At 34.0% G+C, this 23,158-nt stretch overlaps 2 protein-coding genes across 3 annotated transcripts in view; one reads left to right on the forward strand and one right to left on the reverse strand.

Moving 5' to 3' along the window:
- Positions 1-23,158, reverse strand: part of LOC149772879 (uncharacterized) — a 103,550-nt gene that overhangs the window by 3,074 nt on the left and 77,318 nt on the right. The window contains exon 6 of the mRNA XM_089947162.1: positions 2,634-2,726. Coding sequence (XP_089803288.1) covers positions 2,638-2,726 — 89 coding nt within the window. The 3' untranslated portion in view covers positions 2,634-2,637. The remainder of the gene's footprint in view (positions 1-2,633; positions 2,727-23,158) is intronic.
- LOC149772880 (programmed cell death 6-interacting protein-like) lies at positions 1,493-21,388 on the forward strand. Of its 2 annotated transcripts, none has more exons than XM_089947163.1 (6): positions 1,493-1,603; positions 7,132-7,256; positions 7,967-8,144; positions 12,317-12,538; positions 15,943-16,077; positions 19,442-21,387. In XM_089947163.1, exons 2-6 carry the CDS (start codon positions 7,213-7,215, stop codon positions 19,628-19,630), a joined length of 768 nt encoding a protein of 255 aa, XP_089803289.1. In that variant the 5' UTR covers positions 1,493-1,603; positions 7,132-7,212; the 3' UTR covers positions 19,631-21,387. The 2 variants fall into 2 exon arrangements, with proteins under 2 accessions (XP_089803289.1, XP_089803290.1); XM_089947164.1 differs by lacking the exon at positions 1,493-1,603 and adding an exon at positions 2,146-2,272 and having other exon boundaries at positions 19,442-21,388.

Here is a 23,158-nt window from a genome sequence, read left to right on the forward strand (position 1 = left end):
CTGTTGCTTGTTCAACAAATCACATTTTTTTAAATAGCTTTCTCTGCTGTCGCTTTTACCGGGTCGTAATTAAAATGTTTGTCCATTTGACGCAGTTCCAGATACACTCTGAGTAATTTTAAGTCCCCATCGATCTAGAATGCCGCCCAGGTCATGACAGTATTGGGACATCTTATGGCAGTTCATGATAGTAGCCCGCTAAATGCACAGTTCTCGAGGCATCAGGGTGGATAGTTTTGCGTGTCTCTTCGTAACACAATTCCATCAGTCTTTACCAGGAACACTTTTTTAAAACGCTTTTATATTTTAAAGCATTTGCATAGGATTCCGGTCAGTATAAGTAGATACTTCCTTTTTAAGCCGCTACCAATCTTCAATGCGTGCTTAATACTTTTGACAATGTAGTTTCCAGCCCTCTGATGCACCGGTTCCCTGCTGTCAGGCTTAGACTTGGGTCCATACCTCCCTGACACATACTCAGCAAGAGTGGATTTAGGAACATTAAATGCGTCTGGTGCCGTCATAACTGACAGTGACCAATTGAGGACAGATTGGCTAGCCGTTAGTAGCGAATCTTTGTCAGAAATCGTAACTTTCACTCTTGACCTGTATTTCTGTTTCTTTGGTATTTATGAAATACAAATTGATCATTACGAAGGTAATCCAAACAAATCACCACAAATTTTTATATAAAAAAAGACCATTTTGTTTTGTGAATTATTAACAATAATAAAAAAACTGTATCCTATATTTTGTGATGGACTCCAAATTCATAATGCACTTATTACTTTTTCAAGCTCCCCCCTCCCCCCGTACTGGAGCCAATGCATCATATTTAAATTTCTTTAAAATTAATAGAAAGTATTTTATTAAAAAAAGATGCTAAGGAGCTTAAACGGATACAAATATACAGATAAGAGATGTGATTACCCACTTGCAATAGTCTTTGGCAACAAGTTTTATACAATGGATCAATTTCAAACTTCCCGAATCTAGTACTCCCTGCACATGGAACAGTTAACCCCGCACTTTGTACTTGCTTACAAAAATTACAAATTATCGGTGGACTTCAGGCATTTTCAGCCTCCCCTCCAATAAATAAAATAAAATAAAAATATAAAAATGATGAAAAAAGGCTGCATATTCTATAATAACAACTTCACCGTGAGTTCATCTTTGATGGTACTTTAGTTTAAGATATGATTTATTGGGATTTGGACAGTGGAAAATTATTCAGTACTGAGAAACAAACGTACAGACTGTATATGAAAACGAAAAAAAAAAAACCACACACACACACACACACACACACAAAAAAAAAAACAGTTGTGTGATGAGTTCATTTAGCCCTATGTAATACCTAAAAATTGATAAATTACGGTTGGTTGTGCAACTAAAGGCAATCTGTCTGAGCTTACCGAGTCTAAAATAATACGACACGTTAACAATTGCTGCATCGCGTGCATTTCTACGGAACAGTATACTGGTTTGTCTCGAGTGAAAACCTCTATATACGAAGTCACTGCGTCTCGTGAGGGCATGCGTCAAAAGTGAGAATGGTGGGAAAATCAACTGTTTACTGTTAATCCTGATCAACGATTTGGTAAGTCACTGTGGGACATACCATAAAAATGTGAATTACTTTGTACAATACTGTTCACATAACCTACAGTTGATGAACAAAGTTGCTAAACACACTGGTGTAAAACCGTTCAAATAAATATGCAACACGGACAATTGTTTTAGGCTGAGCTGTCATTTGTAGACACGTTAGGATATACAACGCTGACAAACCATGCAAATGTGGAATGTGTGGTAAATCATTTAAAATGAACTATAATTTGAAAAGCCAGATGAAGATGCATACTGGTGAAACGTCATTCAAATGCAGTATATGTGGAAAATTGTATGGTGGCAGCGCTGTTTTGGTATTACACACACATCACACAAGGACACATTCCAGCCAGAAACCATACAAATGTTAAATTTATTGTACCGCGTTTACCGTAAATAATATATGAATATTCACATGAGCACTGGGACAATCCAACTACGGTGACGATATATTCTGAATGACGTCATCGGCAGCCATATTTGTTATATGTTGGCAGATTTACTGTTGATTTTATATGGTGTTGAGAAGTTGAAATAATTTAATTCTTAAAAAAGTTCCAAAACACATACACATAAACAGATTGAAAATCGGGCTTTTCTGTTAGTAAATATATTTGTGATTTATATGTTGATTGCCTTAGTGTACCTTGTTCAAAAGGTAAGTTTTGGTGGTCACAGAAGAGAAACTGCCAGGTCTTCAAGGTAACAGTGGCAGAAGATCGTCTGCTAGTGACCTTATCGGGAAGCATTTATTGTAAATAATACTGCAGAAGGTGTGCATTAACAAATTTCAAGCCCTGAAGCCGACAAATTAATACATATAACAACTCAAGATTCAATATTAAAATTTTGTGACATGTAAAGTGTGTAAAAATAATATTTTCAACATAAATTTTTCAATTTCTGCTCAGTACAATTAACATGGTTAATCTGATTTCTATTCAGCACATTCATCATTAGAAATTTCACAAAATATTTGTGAGAGAGTAATTGTTCTCTGCATTGTTCCTCTTACTCACCTGTTTAAATCTTTATCCTCTTTTGTTCCTTCCTTCCTTCAAATCTGGCCTTCATCTTTGTTCTTTTTAATCTTGTGCTGCCTTGTGTGCACCCTGGAAATTTTATGAGGAATACATGGGATATAATTTCTTGCATCCATACCCAGTCTTGCAGGAATTCCATCACTCTCTCACATACCTTCCATCAGATTATTGGTGACTAACCTTACAAGATCCTATGTACAATTATCACATACAGTATCTTACAATATCTCCGTTTACATATCTTATACACAGTAACAGCCATATCAAACTCAGGGCCCGATTCAAATCATTTAGGCGGGGCCCTTCAAATTTACGCTGGGGTGGGTGGGGAAGGCACCATGTGAGCACGGCAGTTGGAAATTTTTAAAATAGTTTTATATATTCAACTTAAATTTTTCTTCTATCACCTTAAAATTACTTTCTCTCTACAGATATATTTTTAAAAACTGCTTATGCATGGGGCCCAGGTGAGTGCAGGGCACGATTGGACCAAATTGATCCAATCTGCCAAAGGCTTGCCCTGCTTATACATGTCTTGTTCTTCTACATACAAATAATATTCTATGAATATGGTAACTCACACAGACCATCAAAATATGTATATATTCCTATTATAAAGTACAACATTGTTAAAGAAGTAATCATTCATACCACTTGCATCATAATAATTAAATACAGATGAACCTCGGGGTCTAGCTTATCATAATCATCAATCTATGCTCGTTACATTCTGATGAATGCAAATTCATATCCTAATCAAAACATTGTAATAAATTCAAATGCAGGTCATAATTCGATTTGAAAGATAATTACAATAGAAAATAACACAACATGATTACTTCAGTCTTGTACAAGGTTCTGTCAAAATACCATATTACCTTTTGAAGATTTTAAATTCCTATTCTGATTCCCTTTTGCGAGAAAAGTCACTACAAATCTTGGAGTGGACATTCTCTAGAATTCACTTCAACCACACAGTTTCCCTTTCATCTTATACAAGTATAAGCATAGCGTGTATTACCCTATATAGACATAAGCTTAGAAAGAATATTGTGCAAGTAGAGCATACAGTGTTTTACCCAATACTCGAATAAAGTTAGAATGTATCATCATATCATACAGTATGGAACTTGTACTGTCTACACAGATAGTTATTGGAAACTGAAAAATTTCAAATTCTGAAGAAAAAACTATTTTCCGAATTTATTGAATACAGTTAAATGATGTGGAATAATAATCCCATGTAATATGCTACGTGGTCAAAAACAAACACGTACAAGTTGATCTCCCATTTAATGTTTTTCAAAATTAAATGTAGAAAATAAAGAATGGCAAGCATACGGCAGTTTACTGTCACATGGACATAAACCCTAATACAGCTGTATGGTACAGTTAAGAAATCTGGCATAATAGCACACAGAGCACTCATTCATGAAAGTGAAAGTGAAAGTTTGGCAGAACTCCTTTTGATGACAAATCTTTTTTTTTCGGAGCCAAGATATCCAAGAGACAATACTTGTGAGCTTTGGAAAATTGTATATAACTATAAAGAATATTTCATCACCTAGTTCAAGATCGTTAAGCCGGCTATGCATATGCTTCTTCAGAATGTGGACTGGGGTGGGTGGGTGGTTTCTTGACACAAACAATATTGACCATGTCATTTTCCAGGTGGACTAAAGCAGGATTTCAGATGGAGTTTGTAAGCATTTTTTAGCTAAACCATGAACTATTCATACTAAAGAAGCTTAAGTGAATTTCAAGCAGACTTTAAGTGGATTTATGGCAGAATTTGAGGCAAAATATGAAAATTAGTTGTCCTAAGATTCTGCGTAAACAAAACAAAAATCCATCTTAGATTTTGGCCAGATATAAGATACGGCCTGAGATTTCCACCTCAAATAAAAATATGCCTTAGTTTTCTGCCTAAAATTTCCACTTAAAAATCATATAATAAAAATCTTTTTCAGATTTTTTTTTAAGCAACAATAATGATGCTGTGGAATTATTAGAAATCAATGATAAATAAGATAATTTTAACAATGGATCATACATTTTATTTTAACCCACATTATCAAATCTGATCTAGGTTTTTCTTGTCATTATTTTCTTTCTTGCATACGAAACCTGTTTCGTTACAGTATCATTTATATGTATGTCATTTTTAAAAAGATTGGACCAAAACTTTCACTGAAATTCTGGTGAGGTCTCACTAAATTTTCAGATTTGGTGAGATTTCACAAAAACTTTGGCCAAAACATTTACAAAAATGTTGGCAAATTCTCGCCTAAATTTCATGACTAAAACTTTCACCAACATTCTGTTCAGATCTAACTAAAATTTACTGCAATTCTGTCAGATTAAAAAAAAATGACCAAAACTTTCACTGAAATTCTGGTGAGGTCTCACTAAATTTTCATCAAGTTTTGGTGAGATTTCACAAAAATGTTGGCAAGATCATGCTTACATTTCATTTAAGTTTGGTCTTATTTTACAAGTTTAATGAGATTTCACTAAAGTTTTGCCCATTATATAGTATTGTAATGAAGTTTTCCAGAAATTTCAAAAGGTTTCAAATGATATAATGGGTGTGAATTACACAACACTTTATTACCCAGTGAATTTCATTATAAATGAAACAAAATTATGCAGGTGTTATAATTATAACATCTACGAGATACATTTGTACTGCAGACTTCACAATTTAATGTACAAATTATGCATGTTGTTAATCCATGATATAACCACACTGGTCTTACACGAAATTTTAAAAGAGCTTTAATGTTTTGCTAGTATAAACATAATATCACTCACTGTAAGATAATCATATTTGACCATCACGAACACAACTCTGCAAAGATGTTACCATCTTTTCATAGGTATGTCATGGGTATCTGGCAATGATATCAACACTACTCCACCAGTAATCTATACGTTGTGCCTCCTTACATTTTGGAAATGAATCAGTTTTGAGTTGTATAACTTCGAATCCATCAGGGTTCAATTCCCTCTCACTTAACACGATAGCCGCTACAATTGAGCTGATAGTTAAGTTCAAATCTTTATGGCAAAAGTTGCAAAAAAGGTATTCCTGGTGTTCAGTTTTCATAGAGATTAACCAATTATATTCCCATTGATTTTGCATTCAAGCCATTCTCATTTTCGCAAATTTTTCAAATAGTTATTCAATCTCGTGTCCCGTTCGAAAATTGAAACACCATGTTTGGCTAGTATGTTCATTCCCATCAGCTTCCGTAACGCGAAGATTCATTGGGCAAGTACAAAATTTTGACCAGTCAAAAAGCTCTTTACAGTGATGATCTGTTAAATAATATTCGGAACAACTACTGATTATAAGGATTGTAGCAGAATAGGACCGGACAGACCATTAAAAAAAAAAAAAACGAACAACAACAACAAAAAGGTTCAGAGATGGTATGAAGAAAAAAAAACTATTCCATTTAGAGGTATATCTGATTTAGGCCAGAAGATAAGGGGAATTCTGCTTTAGAATGGAAAACAATCATGCTGTCTGAGGGCATTTAAGTCCAATTCAATTTAAACAAACAAACAAACAAAAATCAAAAAGAAAAGAAAACTAACAAGGAAAGATGTGGAAAAAAGTTATTGTTCCAAAATGAACAATAAAATTAGAGCTATCAGAAACGGGAAATATAAATGTTGCTGAAAATCCTTTAAAGTGTACAAGAAACAATAGATTATATTAAAATGAAATAAAGGCACATTTTTATATCAGAAATAAATGTTTTGACGTGTATTTGCTATTTTTCATTCAGAGTTCAGTAGTATTACAATAAGAAAAATCTCACATATATTTTTATACATTTTGGCAAAATCTCAGTGAAATATCAGTCAAAACTTCTCACATATTTTCTAATTTTTGGGAGTCAAACACATTTCAGTCACAAAATCTCACTGATACTTTTAGAAATTTTGGTAAAATTGCAGTGAAAATTCTGAAACATGGTGAAATACCATAATTTTGGTGACAAAAGGACATTTTTAGTGAATTTCACTGAAATTGCACTGAGATTTTATTGAAATTTCAGTCATATATTCACTAAGGTTTGATTGTTGTATAGCACATTTTAATAGGAAGCAAAAGAATAAAAATCAGATCAATACATTACTGGAGGTAACATCTTTTAAGAATTTTAATTTCAGTAGAGCTCTAACACAGTGGAACATGAAAAAAGAGAAGTGATTATTTAATTTTAAGTAATAAATGAAGTATGGATGTTTCCTCCTCCTTTTTTCTCTACTTCCACATTTTTTGGTGACAAGTGTGAGGCCCACCCCCCATTTGACAAAACCCTGGCAGCATCTCTGTTTCTATGTTTTTGTAAAATACACAAAACTTATGTAGTATATGTAGGATTTATGTGGCACCTGAATTATTTCTTTTGAGATGATCATGATCGCAAACCAATTCATTCATTTGTTTAATTTTCAGATTTCTTTGAGAAGATCATGCCAATTTGCTATTTATAAAGACTAGAATGCCTTTGAATCTAGGAAAACTCTCATTGTGAATATGGATGTTGGGAGATTGGGAGAGCAGAGAAAGTTCATGAATGGGTAATTACATACTAATGTTTAAATCAAGATTTTCCGTCTAATTGATTGCTTGCTTGCCTGCTTGTTTGTGCTATAAGCACACCTGTACAAGATACGGGAGAGCTGATATTGCACTCATGGTGGCAAAGGGAGTCAGATTAATCTTGCAAGATTTAATTTATGGCATATGGCTAAAGGTGTATCTAAAGATAAAAGGAAAACAGAAGTTCTCTATTGTAAAATAAATATAATCTGAGTGCCATGAAACATCTAGTATTTTATTTTCTATATATTTTAACTTTAGTTTTGATATAGTTTGTCATATTATAGGAAAGCTCAAATGCCTCTAAGGGCAAGTTCAGTTTCCCGATCACCTTGAAATCTGTGAGCTTACACATGAGAACCATGCAAATTGGTACCCACAAATAATAATAATTACATACTAGTGGTTCACAATTTAAAATTTTTACCAAATGTGTATAACCTCATCTGACAGAAGATTATACACACAGTTACAAACTTACTCCAACTCGGAAAATGAAAATTGTGAAGGCTGATTTGTTAGCAATTTTACATTGAGCATAATTTGAGAATAAAATGTGTTTGTGACCACAGGGTCTGAATCACTGAAGGAATCTTCAGTCAGTCAAAATAAATGATTCATCATGCATGTAAATTGTTCTCACTTGTATCAGTGGTTTAACATTAAATTATGAAAATTTGTTCCCTAGAGTATTAGCCTCACTCAGTCTGCCAGCAGCAAAGGAGGATCTAATGGGAACCAAAACTCCACAGTCTTTAATAGAAAAGACTCAGATAATTCAGTCAATGGGTGGCATCCAGTACCTTGTGACGTTGATGAATAATTTGCCTACATTGCTGCAGAGAAATAGTGAAATTCTTAATGAGGTAGGGTAAATCAATTTAACAAGGGAAATAATTTGTTGCTAAAATTTTATAATTTTTTTTGTTTTTTTAGATCATTTTAAAAATATAAAATGCAAATTAAGGGTGAAATGATACAACTGCACTACAATGTTATCAGTATGGTTCATGACAAAATCCTACAGTATGATACATTACTGATATACACATATCAGCCTGATTGTCTTTTCAACTTTAGAAAAATCTCTTATTGGTAGGAATCTTGGTGCTGTTTTGCTTGTGCTGGTATATTGGTTGTAGATGGACCTAAACTTATGATCAGTTCATATGCCATTTTCATCATTGACAAGAAAAAAATACTTCCAAAGAGACTACTATTTAGTTGTCAGTGATTTTAGTTCAACCCGTTAGAACATTTTAGACTGCTCTGTTTGTTCAGTGAAGGAATCATCTTTGTCACCATGCCTTTTACTTTTGCAGTGTGTGCTTGCTTCATAAAGTCTTATTACTAATGTAATGTCTTTTAATGTCATGTCTTCACTTAAGCTTGGAAGACATTACAGTGTTATCTTAAAAACAGAAGAAAAATTGCAGTATCCTAGTGCAAGAAAAATCTTACCTAGGACAAGTTCGGTTGTTGGAGCAGACATGACTAGCATTACCAGTTCCATCACATTGTACTTTCTGTTACAGCTGCAAAACAACTGCCACAGTCACCTTAATTCGCTCTTTTTAAGGTATGAAAAGTGTAAACCATTGAAAACGTCTACTCCCACTTCTACAAATTAAAACAAGGTGACAAGTTTGTGTGATTTGAAATCTGCAACCCCCACCTATTCAGTCTAATTTTATTTATCATGTTGGCACATTCAGTCAGTCACTTATACATGTATCTGGATAAAAGAAAAGATTTCAAACTTGCACTCCATACATGGCTTAAGTACTTTAGAGGTATTTGAAATTTGCTTTTGTGTGAAGTTTGTTTTCCTTTGTATCTGCTTGGAGTGAGTTGGGATGCCAATACTTCTGGTGTATTACACTGAGAATAAGCTAATTCAGTTCTAATTGGTGGTTATTGTTTACTCTGGACAGAAACTAAAAGTAACCCACCAATTAGAATTTAATTTAATAATTATTTCACTTCATGACACACCTCAAACAGATAAGATATGAAACAACAGAGAACTATGCATAAAAGTGGTTATTAAAACCTTATTGAAGTGCTTCAGTCATACACGGAGAGCACGATTTGAATGTCTCCTTAGTTAATAGTGGCTTAACATGCTGAAGGGATAAAATAATTAGTGTGTAATTGACGAGATGGTGGAGGAGACAGATTTTGAACCACATCACCTTGTGTTAATCTGTGGCAAATGTGTGTTAATTGTCAATATTTTTTTTCTACTGACAAAAATCAGCGAGTGTTACCTTCACCAGTTGCCTCAGAATAAAGAGGCAAATGACTAATAATGTTTCATGACTGCAGAAGATTAAAGTAACTTGTATAGGATAAGTGTTGTTTTGTATAGATTCTTCATTTTCTGTATCAATGTTTGAATTGACATGGTAAGTCATTTCACCCCTAATGCAAATGCATATAATATGAAACATTTTCTATATCGTAGAAGTACTAGACATTTGTTTGACCAGAAGATGATGTTAAACCATTTTCCATATGAAGTTTTAAAACTCTAAATCATTTCAGCGAAACAATTATTTTTGACCATCTAAACTTTGGTAAAATGTTACATTAGGATTACATGTATGCTGAAATTAAAAATTAGCTAAAATATTAGGATTTTGTTAAGAACATGTTACACTTTCTTTGGTATGCATGCATTATTTATTGAATATAGAAGAGATATTTTAAAAAAAATTATTTTTCAATATTTGCACAGAAATGTAGCATATATAGGCAGTGAATGAATATCTTCATCATAATTGATTTTTTTCTATCATAATTTTGCATTATTGCTTGTTTATTTTACTTAGTCAAGTTTTATTATTTCCTATTCACTTGGCTGGTTGATCCTCCTAAACTGCCAACAACTGAAGCTTCTGAATGACCATGACTTATGATATTGACAAACAGCAAGGAGGGTGAACTTTTTAGAAAAATCCATTTGTGAAAATAAAACATCCAAACAAAAATGAAAACACAAGCATCAATAACACTAGACCGAGACCTCTAACCAACTGAGAGCTCTAGAGAGTTAGCTCATTTGTTATTTTTCCTCTTGATGTCTTTGTGTAAAATTTGTATGCATCCTCCTTTACTGACCCAGGACACTCACTGTTTGTTGGTCATCACCCTCTCTGCTGCTGGTGGCATAAAAAAGTGACAGGTCTCTCAACTAGAAATTTTATAGAGACCTATGTAATATTGGGACCAAGAATCGTGTAAATTTATCTTGATAAATGAGGAATCGCTCGCGGTTTTGAGAAGAAGTTTTTAAACTTGATCATATCCATGTCCCCTGAGCACCAAGTCTGGTGGATGTTTCATAGTGTGTGGTTATCAACACCATTAAAAGACAACCAGAAGATTGCATTTATCTCTGATCACTTTAGGTATTTGAGTATATCGTGTTATGCATATTTAATTTAATTTTTGTCTCTTAGTTTTAAATTTCTTTTTTATTCCATTACATGATATTGTAATGTAACATTGTTTACTGGACTTGACCTTGTCCAGAATTGAGTTCAGTTCTTTTTGACCTGATTGACATTTTTATTTTTATTTTTGTTGTAGCTATAACTTCATAAAACATTGCAACTAGTTGCTGACCTTGTTTTGATTATTTTTTACCTTTCTCAGTCTCAGTAAGAATTATTGAATTCAAGTGATTATTTTCTCTGGAAATACAAAAGTGCTCTGACAAAATTCTTGGCTAAAGACATTCATTGGTATTTATGCTGAATTCAAAACTGGAATATTATTTTCTGTGATTCAACAGGAGACTGTTGACACATCTGCACTTCATAAGATATTAAAGACGCCATCACCTTCAATTTCAGATTTCATCGGGACTTGAACTCAGTTTCATTCAGAACGTTTTATTACTTTTTTTCATTTTTGAAATATTTTTTGATTTAATCCACAAAACCCTAAGTTCTCTTTTCTACTTTTTCACTTTATATTCTAGGGAAATAAATTATTTGTTACATTTTACAAAGCTTGTTGTCTTCACTCTGTTCTGATACTTTTTTAAGCATAGACTCGTAAAAATCACTGAGTAACATATATAATATTGGTGTTTTTAAGCATTCCTTGAGAGAATATTTGAGGTGAATATGATTGCTTGTTCTACACCACATCATCATATACAACAAGATTATTGATTCCACCATTAAGATCATCTACAGAGCTTCATCAATATCGGTAATAAATTCAAAAACATCATTACCGTCTTCTTCCAATGACTTTGCTTCTTCATTAAAATCTTAAAGCATGTCAATACATTGCTGATCATCTATGGATGGTGCCACTATATACAACTTATCCCACTTGAGATATCTCATTATCAAGCAACAAGTGCATCTTACCAGACCCAGAAGGACCTGTGTTAATTGCTCTGATAGAATTTTATAGCACTGGATGATTCTTGATTGGCTCTTCCTTTCATGTCACTGAGAAATCGATGACATCCATGTTGTAGAAATATAATAAGTATATGGATTTATATTGTGTGTAATGCAGAGCACCCCACCCCACCCCATCAGATTAAAAACAATAATGACGAGAAATAAAAAGCATGCACTTACAGGCAAGTGTATGAAATGTGGTCCAAAAAAATACAAATTTATTTCCCACTTGACAAATGTCTAAGGCGGTGATATCGCTGCATCATAGGGAAAATTACCAGGAGCTCCATGGACTATGTGCTCTGGTGAGAAGCATCTTCCTGAATATAATTGTTGTGATTCTGGAACCTGACTTGAAATTGACTTGACAAGAAAGATTAACCAAGATCTGGAGAGTATCCAATAAAAGCGATTGATCAAGCATGCCACGTTCATGATGTCTTATACGATGTCAAAATACAATGTACATGCATCTTAGGATTTTTAGTACTAATCAATATAATGTGCTTTCAAGGGCTTTTCCAACATGGCATAATATTACTGGCTAAAACATTGACCTGGGGATAATATCTTGTAAGTTACAGCCATATAATTCTGATTTTGTATTGTAGTCCATCAGATTGGTGGATGATGAGGAAAAATCTGATCATCAATTAAGGGAGCAATATAAGGAAAGATGGACAAGTAGACCATCAGAAGCTTGGGCAAAGAAAATGAAGAATGAAGCCCTGAAGTACAAGACTATCCTTGACACGGCAATAAATGCTGACAAAGTCATCCAGAATAAATACAATGCTCATAAAAATGCCATAACCCTCCTTTCAAATCCTACAGTAAGTATGTCTTATGGATATGTTATACAAATTTTAAAGCACAATCTTTTTTGTAATGTTAGTCATATTGATAAACATCTCTTTAAAAAGTGATACATGTTTGTAAAAAAAAACTGTGATGAAACACACATTAGTGCCACCTAGCAGATTTGGTTTGATTTGGTTCAGACTGGAGGTTAGTACCATTTAGCATTTGGTTTGATTTGGTTTGGACTGGAGTTTAGTACCATTTAGCATTTGGCTTGATTTGGTTTGGACTAGAGTTTAGTATGATTCAGCATTTGGTTTGATTTGGTTTGGACTGGAGTTTAATACCATTCAGCATTTGGTTTGATTTGGTTTGGACTGGAGTTTAGTACCATTCAGCATTTGGTTTGATTTGGTTTGGACTGGAGTTTAGTACCATTCAGCATTTGGTTTGATTTGGTTTGGACTTGGGTTTAGTACCATTCAACATTTGGTTTGATTTGGTTCAGACTGGAGTTTAGTACCATTCAGCATTTGATTTAAGTCTATCTGGAGTTCTAAGCACCATTTAGCAACACAATATTTGATCCTGTTTTAAGTAAAAGTAAAAAAGCTTGAATTTCTTCACAAATGCAATACAGCATGCATATTTTTTATAAATAGTATAGTATGCCTCCAGTAAGGTTATATTAGCATTCCATAATATTGCCATACAAATGAATTGAACTGTTATAAATGATTAAAAAAGCTCACTTATTTTAACTAGCTACACATACATTAGTGCCATCGCAAATGTGAGTTAATTTTTTCAACAAAATGCCACAACCACAATTATTTCTAAAGGGAGGTTACCATAATGTCACAGTAAATGACTGCTTGTCTTAAAGGTGGCTCAGAAAGGTAATAAAACGAAGAAAATGTGAAAAATAATATATAAATGTGAAAAATAATACATACAATTGTTAAGTCTTTCTTCATAACTTGCATAATAGTGAATATTCGTAAACACTAACTTTATGAATGCAGGAACATATTCACAGGACAAGACAATTATAATTGTTTTGTGAATTATTACTCCAGGATATGATGTGGATACCTGAATACACTGTTTCTTCTTAGAACTTGCACTTTTGGGTAACAAATCAGGTGAGTCCAGTGTGTATAAAAAACACTTTTCATCCACTTAACAAAAATTAGGTTATTTCAACAACTAAGTTCCTCAGGGTGGAATTTTTTGCTACATAATGATACTGGTTTAATCAATGTTATGTATTCTCTTGGGTGTGTCTATGAGCCCATTTTCTCTCATGACTTTTGCCACTTTTTTAAGTACTTACCACCTCTTGAGATGCAGTGTTTGATCTACTGATGTGTAGCTCCTAGGCTTTTACCATTTTCATATCTGGTCGATTCACTTCAAGATTCTGTAGAACCAATTATTACTAAGGGATTTTGAGCCTCAGGGTGTTTTTTCAGGGACCTAGTGTAATCTGCGACCATATACTGAATATTGATCTTCAAAAGTGTAGACATAACCAATGTGAGCCATATACTTAATATATGTTCCACTGATTGTTTTTCTTCATCAGGAGAGAGAATTTGTCCTGGTGTCCCATCTAATGGTACATCACTGTGTGTGCAGTCTCTAAGTGTTGATTCCGGGACTCTGTAGAGATGTAAATCTCGGTTGTTGGACATTCCTGATAAAGTAGCCTCATTAGCTTTGTTGAAATTGGCTGTATCAAAAGGTGTCTTGACTCTTGCTTTGCAATCATACAGCAGAGAAATAATATTGCATATAATGAATTCCAGAAATGAATCATTCACATGGTATGTTGAGCGAGGAGCAATCAGCATAGCTTATGTTACCTTATTCTTTCTTTTTCTAGATTCATTGATCATCAAATAGTGACCAAAGGAAAATGCAAGTGTCAGAATTATTTGATACTTCTACTTTATCATTAGTGATAGCATACTTTGATGCCATAATACAGTAATTACATTTGTGCTAATTTATTTTAAGTATCACAGCAACAGAGAATGAAAATGACATTGTTTTATTGTTTTAAACAAGCTTGCTGTATTCAGCAGAAATATGGCACTTAATTTCTACCGTACTTTTTTTTGCCCAGCTGGGTGATGCGATAAAATTTTCATGAGATTCCTATGCATCAGTGACATTCATTGAAAATCAGATGAGTTCCTGTCAACAAAAATAAAATTTTGGCTGTGTTTGAATTTGGTAGGGGTGCAGTAGTGAAGGAAAGTGACTTTATAGTAGGAGTTATTCTATAGTGGGATTACACAAATGTGAATAAAAACTACGTATAAAGATGAAAGGCACAACCATACATGCCAAGTCTCCTGGATTGTCCGGTAGTTGTTTGATTTGGTATTTTATTACAGGCACATCATGTGACAGGATAATATTGGCCTGGTTGAGTGTTGTTACAGGCACAATGCAACATGTGACACTGGGATTCACATAATGGAGTCAGATGATACAGTATACTACCTGTCAGTTTTTCATTGTCTTGAATATTGGCATGGCTCCACTTGAGAATGATTTATTTAATGTAACATTAATCATTGTGTGTGTGTGTGTGTGTATATATATATATATATATATATATATATATATATATATATATATGTAATAAACTGACTATGAACAGTGCAAAACTAGTATCTAGCTAGCATAAGTGCTTTCGACTCTTATCGAGTCTTTTTCAAAGGCAAATACAAAACATAGACAAGACAAACAAATAAAACAGACAAACCGTTGTCTTTGTAAAACTTTACATGACTAGGACTTGTTGCGGATGCTGAATGATATTTTATATTGACCTAGAAATCGATGAGCCAAGGCAATTCCGGAACAAGTCATAGTCATGTAAAGTTTTACCAAGACAATGGTTTGTCTGTTTTATTTGTTTGTCTTGTGTATGTTTTATATTTGCCTTTGAAAAAGACTCGATAAGAGTCAAAAGCGCTAAGGCTAGTCTTTCACTGTTCGTAGTCAGTTTATTACATTTATCTTAATCAATCCCTGACAAACTTGATCCCTTGCTGGATCCAGTGCACATGAAAGGACTGTTATTTGCCATATGATTTGTATTCTTTATATATATATATATATATATATATATATATATATATATATATATATATATATATGGTAACCACCTAATCAGGGCAAGGGGGGATATAAACATGCAGTAGTTGCATCCCTTCATTTATATAACTATCTCTCTCTCTCTCTCTTATGGATTTTTCTCTTTTTATCTCAAGGGCTGGATTCAAGAGATAGATTGTTTCATAATTTTAATGTTTTTGGGTTGGAGGAACATAATTTCCTGATATGCTTACTTTATTGAATAAGTCAGCATGATTCTTACTCTAATGTTTTTTTTTTATAAATCTGTTCATTTATGTAGGAGATCAATAGAAAGTTTAGTCAAGACAAGATAATTAGACAGTGTGGAGCAAAGAGAGAGCAGTTGCTGAAAAATTTGGCTTCTGGTTTTGATATGTATATGGAACTCAAGGGTAACCTGGAAGAGGAGACAACGGTAATTAAATCATTTCCTGTGTGTTACCTAGAAGAAGGAACAAAGGCAATTAAAATCGTTTTCTATGTAACTTGTACTAGAGTACTTCATTTTGCAAGAAACTTAATATTTGTAGCTTGGGCTTTAGCTATCACTTTGGTCTGTGTTGAAATATCTTGCAAACCATTTGATGGAATTCAGTTTAAATTGATCAGTGCTATTAAGGGTGATACAGGCAAGAATAGATTTATATTAGTTTCAAAGTAGAACAATTTCTAAAATATTGCCATAATGATAGTACCAGTATTGCAGTATTGTGTATTATGCATTTTATTATCAGTGATAACTTGGCATCAAAATTAGCTTTCATTGCAATGCAGTGGAAAGTTGCATGATATATATATATATATATATATATATATATATATATATATATTCATGAAATGAAACCTGCATTAGGCAGATGGCCTCCTGACCTACAGACCACTAGTCTGTAAGGTTGAGTTAGTCATTACGTGAATTAGAATTGGTCTATATGCAATGAACCCACCGTGACACTTTATGATAATGTGTGTCAATTTCCAGCCTGCATACTTTCATTATTACAATGTTCAGCAACTGAAGGTGCCTTTGTTATGATAAATGTGTCTTTTATTGTAAATTTCTTGAAGGAAGTTAATATTTATTATAAGATGTAGATTGTGACTCAAAAACACCAAACCCAGGGTCATCTTTCAGTAACATACTGCCTAGTTGTTTTTCACTGGCTATTTGACTTGCGCATGAGCAGAAGGGTAAAAGTTGGATTTTTTTTTTGCTAAACAGAGCTATTATATTTGTATGGAGACCACTCTTTATTCCAAATGCCCATCTTATCCTACTTTTTGCAAAAGCTCATCTGTCTGTTTGCAGTTCATACCAGTTTGCCTTACATCTGAGATCAAAATATCTAAAATCCATACACAAAATCAGATTCCGACCACGTGCAAGTTTTGGGTAGAAAAAAGTCAGGTCCAAAAAAATGAAGTTTTTCTTTATCTGTATTTTGTAGTGCAACTAGATATTCCAGATTATTTGGTATCATTGTAGAGCTACATCTGTCTACCTTTCTATAATACCACCCACTTCAGTGTATCATGCATGACCATGATGCTACAGAGCTTGGCAGTAGGCTACTACCTCCTGCACCGTTAAGTCTTCGCTAGGGGTTAATGTGTTAAAGTGAACTGAGAGGTTTCTACTTTATGTTAAAAATGCCTCTACTCCCAATTAGGCCAAGATGTTAATCCCTACCAGATATAGAGTAAGTAATTGGTATATCCAATAAAGTTCTCTATCTTTCCTAAAAATAGTGCTAATGTAGAGCTCTGGATCAGATTAAATAATTTCTGTTCTCTGAGATTTAACACAGTCTGTGTTGTGGTCAGATAAATTAAAATGATGATTTTTTATGATTATGGATACCTGCAAGAACTCATTTATTCTCACTTGTAATTCCCTTTTAGTCTCACCTATACATTGTTTCTCACATTTCCTGCAGGTGAGTAAATAGATGAAGCCCTGTTAGTTGTGTGGGTGAATGTCAGGCTGGTTAGTTTCTTTGAAACTAAATTCTCAGAAGATGGTGTTCCAATTGCCTGAGCACTAACAAAATCGGGAGAATTTCTGAGTGAATCACGTTTCTGCATCCAAATATTCATCATCTTCCTTTTAAGGCTCTCCTTTACATTTAAAATCTATATTTGTTTCAGCAGGTTATGTATTAGTTATCATTTACTTGGATATATTCTGTTGCTGATGTAGGATTTAACGCCATTTTTCAGCACACGATAGGTGGTTATAAATGGCGGCCAGTATTAATGGTGGAGGAAGAACCCCGGAAAACCCAGAAAAGAACTACCGACCCACGAGAAGCTAATGGCAAGCTTTCTCACATACTCACATTAGCTGAATCTGAAAATCGTACCCATGCAGACAGAGGTGAGATGGCAGTGATCCATAACGGAGAGCGCTTTAGACAACTCGGCCACTCTGGGCCCCTACTTGTATATATAACATTCCCTCGTCATTTATGTTCATATATACCATATGCAATTGCTTATGAGCTGGGTCCAACAGCAAAAAATTTAGACCCTGATATGGCATAGCATAATGTTCTGGAAGATCATTGTCAGTGTTGTTTATTTCTGTTATCAACCCTGACAAATTGCATAGACTAAAATCTACCATCACAACAGTGTCACTGCAGATCAGGATCTGTGAAGGTCCCAGGAGTCAGATCGGGCTTGTAATGGAGTATATACAGTAACTGTAATGGTGGTTGCTGCTTGATACAATGATGCCATGGCAGATCAGGGTGTATGAAGTTGGCAGTGAGATCAGACTTGTAATGAAGTATATACAGTAACTGTAATGGTGGTTGCTGCTCGATACAATGATGCCATGGCAGATCAGGGTGTGTGAAGTTGGCAGTGGGATCGGACTTGTAAGGGAGTATATACAGTAACTATAATGGCTGTAGTGTAATTGTAGGCTGCTGCTTGAATATACTTGTACATTATAACTGGTACTGGTTTTCTGTGGAGTTAGTGACCTATTTAAAAGGCTTCACTGCTGCATTGATTGACTGGCTATCCAGTTTCAAAGAGAGGTGATATCTTTCTCATTGTTTGTAAAGAATCACACTGGTCCATTGTATTTACTGGGAAATGTACACAGGTTCCTTTTGGTCCTCATTTCATATTTTGGCAGATTTGACAAATCCTTACTTGAAAATAATGAACCAACACAGATTCAAATTAAATGTTTATTGGTCGATTCTGTTTTCCTGCATTATGTGGTCAAGTTTAAAATTGTTTTTATATGAAACCATGATATTAATGAGCATATGGTCCGTACTATTTTGACTTTACCATATTTTTGGTGGTGACAGTTTATAAAACATTAACCTTCATGAGTAAGAACTTTCTGTTATAAGTATATACTTTGCCATCTGTAATGGGAGCTTTGTGGCTCAGTGGTCTCATGGTAGTTACTCAGTGGTCAGATTGCCAGACTCGTGACTTAAGTAAATGCTGGTTCAGATCTTACCATCTGCCCCACCTGGATCTTCTACTGTGGTCTGTCCTTGTGCAAGGCACATTACTCCATTTGCTTTGACACTAAATAACCAATTCATTTGCTGTGTCATAAGGTATCACATCCTCCGCCCCCAAAAATAAGACAAAATCTGAAACACATCTGAATACAGCAAAGGGGTTTAAGATAAATAATTTACCTTAAGAATTTGCATACAAATGAAAAGATTAAAGTACCTTTTGTGGCTTGGCTCTAATATAATATTAAATCTGCAATATGTGTTTTATTATTTCTTTCTTTCTGACAGTTTTACAAAGATCTGACACCGTTGTTAGTGAGGTTGCAGAATAAAATAAGTGATTTATGCTTTGCCCAAAAGCCAGAAGAGGATGACTTAATGGCTGATTTACCGAGATGTATTACTCGCCAGCATGCAGGACTACCTCCTCCACGTCTGACGTATCAACAACCACCTGGTGATAAGTTTAAGAGTTAGTGTAAAAAGCAGTGCATTTTATAATATGAGTTTAGTAAATGTTTGATATCCACAACTAGCAATACAGATGTGTAGTGCTGTAATTGTCAGTTTAAACTGTAACCCACCTTCACTGCCAACAGGTTAAATATTTGGTATATTACTTTTTCCATTCTGATATCATCAATCAGAATTCTTCATATCAGTCAAACATGTGAAAGAGCAGTAATTGTTGGTTCCTGTTGTCTCCACATAATGGAATTACTACTGTAGCCTTACTTTTGTTGAGTCCTTCTTGGCAGAAAATCAGCGTAGTTTATACTTTTGGCACCGATGCTGGTGTCCAGCCATCCATATGTCAGTCTGTATGTTCATACTTTTGTCCACACCCATTATTAAAGTCAGTATTGAAGTGTTTACTAACATTGTTTTCTTTCAAGTTTGAAATAAATGGTGTTCTTGACAAAAAGTGAGTTTCTGGCATTATTTGTTTTTATTTTGCAATCTCTTGAGAAAGTTACTATTTTTGCCTGCATAATGTTTTAATTAAATCAAACACAGTTCTGTAATCATTGTCCATTGTCCATTCTGGTCACATTTTAATACATCAGTCAGCCGACATTTAGGTAAATGCTGAGTGTTTATACATAAATATGTTCCACATTTGACTTTGAAAATTTGTAATTTAGACAAGAAATGAGAAGGGTGGCAGTCCTTTGAATGTGTTAGCAGAGTTTTAGATTTTATTGTTCATAAATTTTGAAAATTAGATAAATAACATGATGAAACTATTCATCAAATTCATCTGTCCATTTATCTGTAACTCTCTGTCTCTTCCTGAACATCTTGGTGCAAATTCACCAAACTTGCATATGTTGCCATTATGCAGTAACCATCTACAAGAGGCATATAATTTTTGAGCCCCATCCCAAGGGTTCTTTAAATGAACTAAAGGGTGAAGTTATTGCAGTTTAAAATAAATTACATCATTGGTTTGGGGGGGTATAATCCATCTATGCCTATAGCATTTTATCAATTCTCTTTGTATATGATCACTGGATGGTGACATATAATGTATGGTGATATCTGTCCATCTGCTACCAGTTTTGTTTCTGCACAATAACTCAAGTTTTCTGCCGCATACATATACCCAATTTGGTGGGTGTCTTGCACTTGAAGAAAGGAAAAATCCTGTTGATTATTGGGTTGAAAAGTTTGAAGGTCAAGGTTGATGTGGCCAAGGAAAAATGGCTTCTGAACAATAAGGAGTCCATCATTTAGAGTTGTCAGGCTTTGTGAATAGCTTCAGTTTGGAGTAATAAAGAACCATATTGATTTTGGGGTCAAAGATTCAAAGGCAAAAGGTGAATAGTCAAAATATGAAAAATGATGGAACACTTTGTCATTGTTTTCAAGGAAAATTGACACAATCAAGTAAAATTATTGTATGCATAATATGTCCAATAGGTTTGGGTAATCCCCCCCCCACTCCAGATCATATTCCAGAAAGTAATAATTCTAAAATAATTCCAGGAGTGGGCAGGTTCAAGAGAATTGTGCTTTTTCCCTTATTATGTGAAGGGCCATGTTGAAAAATGTCAGCAGTTAATTGATTTGAAACATCCACAGGGTCATAATTCACTTTTAATAACTGCATTTATGCACCAAGTTAAATCTTGTCAATAATTATTAAAATATTTATCTTTATTTCAAACCAAGATATGAAAATGAAAGCTATCTTTTTTTTCAAATAGTAAAATATTATAGTAAATGTAAAATACAATGGCAGAGGATTATATTCATGTATTTTGTTTGATTTTGTTGTTGTTTTCGTGCTTTTTGGTATAAGTTTCTTGACAGGTATGTCAGTGTTATTTTGATACAAGATATGGATAAATGTGGTTGTTTAATGACTGCTTGCGCTCATTTTGTTCAATTACATTCATTTTAAGTTATCACAAATATTTGCTTTCTAGCAAAAAGATCTTTTTCTGGCAAAGGAAGCAGAATAAAAAAAAATGTTATTTGTCTGTAATACCCTAAATATAGATTAGTCTGTAACCTTGTTAATTTTACGATTCTTTTTGGAACTTGAAGTCCTGTTTAGTCTTTTTAGGATTGACAGTGTAGCAACTAAATTTGATTTTCTTATGAATTTACATTTGGACACGGGGCCCACAGTGGCCGAGTGGTCTAAAGCGCTCTCCATTACAGATCACTGCCATCTCACCTCTGTCTGCATGGATTCGAATCTCGGATTCAGCCAATGTGGGTATGTGAGAAAGCTTGCCAGTAGCTTCTCATGGGTCAGTGGTTCTTTCCAAGGTTTTCCTGGGTCCTTCCTACACCCTTAATACTGGCCGCCATGTATAGCCTATCGTGTGCTGATAAATGGTGTTAAACCCCACAGCAACAACAACAACATTTGGACAAACTCTAATTTTGGGAATAATGATCCCACAATCTACAATGGCAGGCATTCAGTGGCTTGTGCTGCTGTCCTGGCAATCAGTCCCTGCCTCTATTTTGTTCCCATTATTTTGGTGGAAGTTTCCGAAACATTCCTCACTTATTCCATAATATCACACATGGGTTTAATCTGTGGAGCAAATATTTCTTTGTAGCCTCTTTTGTGATATTCCTGTACAGATTATTGCAACAGCAACATATATTTGACACATTCATGGACCTCTGTGTGCACATGAAGATCCAATTGTTTGGCGGTATGCTTGAGGCATGAGGTAGCTAGCGGGTTTTGCCATAGGTTACATTGTGTGATTGTTAAAGTGCTCAATATTTTTCACAAATGGAAGTGGAACTTCAAGCCACTTCATTTGTGATGAAATTATATGAGTCTTTAGTTACTAGGGAATTTACTCTGGATTTTGTATTTTTTTATGCTGACTTAAATTGTACTTAATGTCCTTTCTAGAAATAGAAAGATAATGAACAAGGGATTTTAGTTAGTAAATGCATAGATGTCATTATTCCCCCAGAATACAAATCACAATTTTTATATATACTTTGGAAAACATAAAAAAACAATGAAGAAGACCAATTCTGTGTCATCATTATCATTGTTGTCCTTGCTGCTGTTGTTATTCGTCTTACTGCACTTGTTCTAATATTGAGTTTCTCTTTTACTAGGAAAGGGTTAAATGTTAAGGGATATAATTCAATTTCATGGTGGTGACTCAACCATACTGAGTTGGTTCCTTTAATACTTATCTGTCTTTTTTTGGAGTGACCCCCTTGGAAGACGGTACACTAACAACCAGAATGTAGACAACACTTATAATGCTCATGTGTTTTTTAAAATCTTTTTAAATATTTTTTTGTATTTAATTTTTTCTTCTTATTATTTTGCAATTTGACATGGATATCCAGAAAGTGAAAATTACCAAGTGGAGCTGGCGGTTTTTGGAGAAGTATTTATCTGAAGTAAAGGCAAGCTGTATATAACATTACACCCATCAATGATACCCCAAGTTAATGGGAATTAATAAAGTTTTTTTTATATGCCAAAGATATTTGAGGCGTTTTGCAAAT

Source organism: Sinohyriopsis cumingii, unplaced genomic scaffold (genome assembly GCF_028554795.1).
Source record: "Sinohyriopsis cumingii isolate HCF-2022 unplaced genomic scaffold, ASM2855479v2 utg001050l, whole genome shotgun sequence".
In the NCBI taxonomy this organism is placed as follows: domain Eukaryota; kingdom Metazoa; phylum Mollusca; class Bivalvia; order Unionida; family Unionidae; genus Sinohyriopsis; species Sinohyriopsis cumingii.

Bases quoted from the DNA above. Each gene is read 5' to 3' on its own strand.
- LOC149772880 (XM_089947163.1), top strand. From the start codon at position 7,213: ATGGATGTTGGGAGATTGGGAGAGCAGAGAAAGTTCATGAATGG. The intron at 12,539-15,942 runs GTAAGTATGTCT...TCATTTATGTAG, and splicing joins CCCTCCTTTCAAATCCTACA to GAGATCAATAGAAAGTTTAG. The intron at 16,078-19,441 runs GTAATTAAATCA...TCTTTCTGACAG, and splicing joins ACCTGGAAGAGGAGACAACG to TTTTACAAAGATCTGACACC.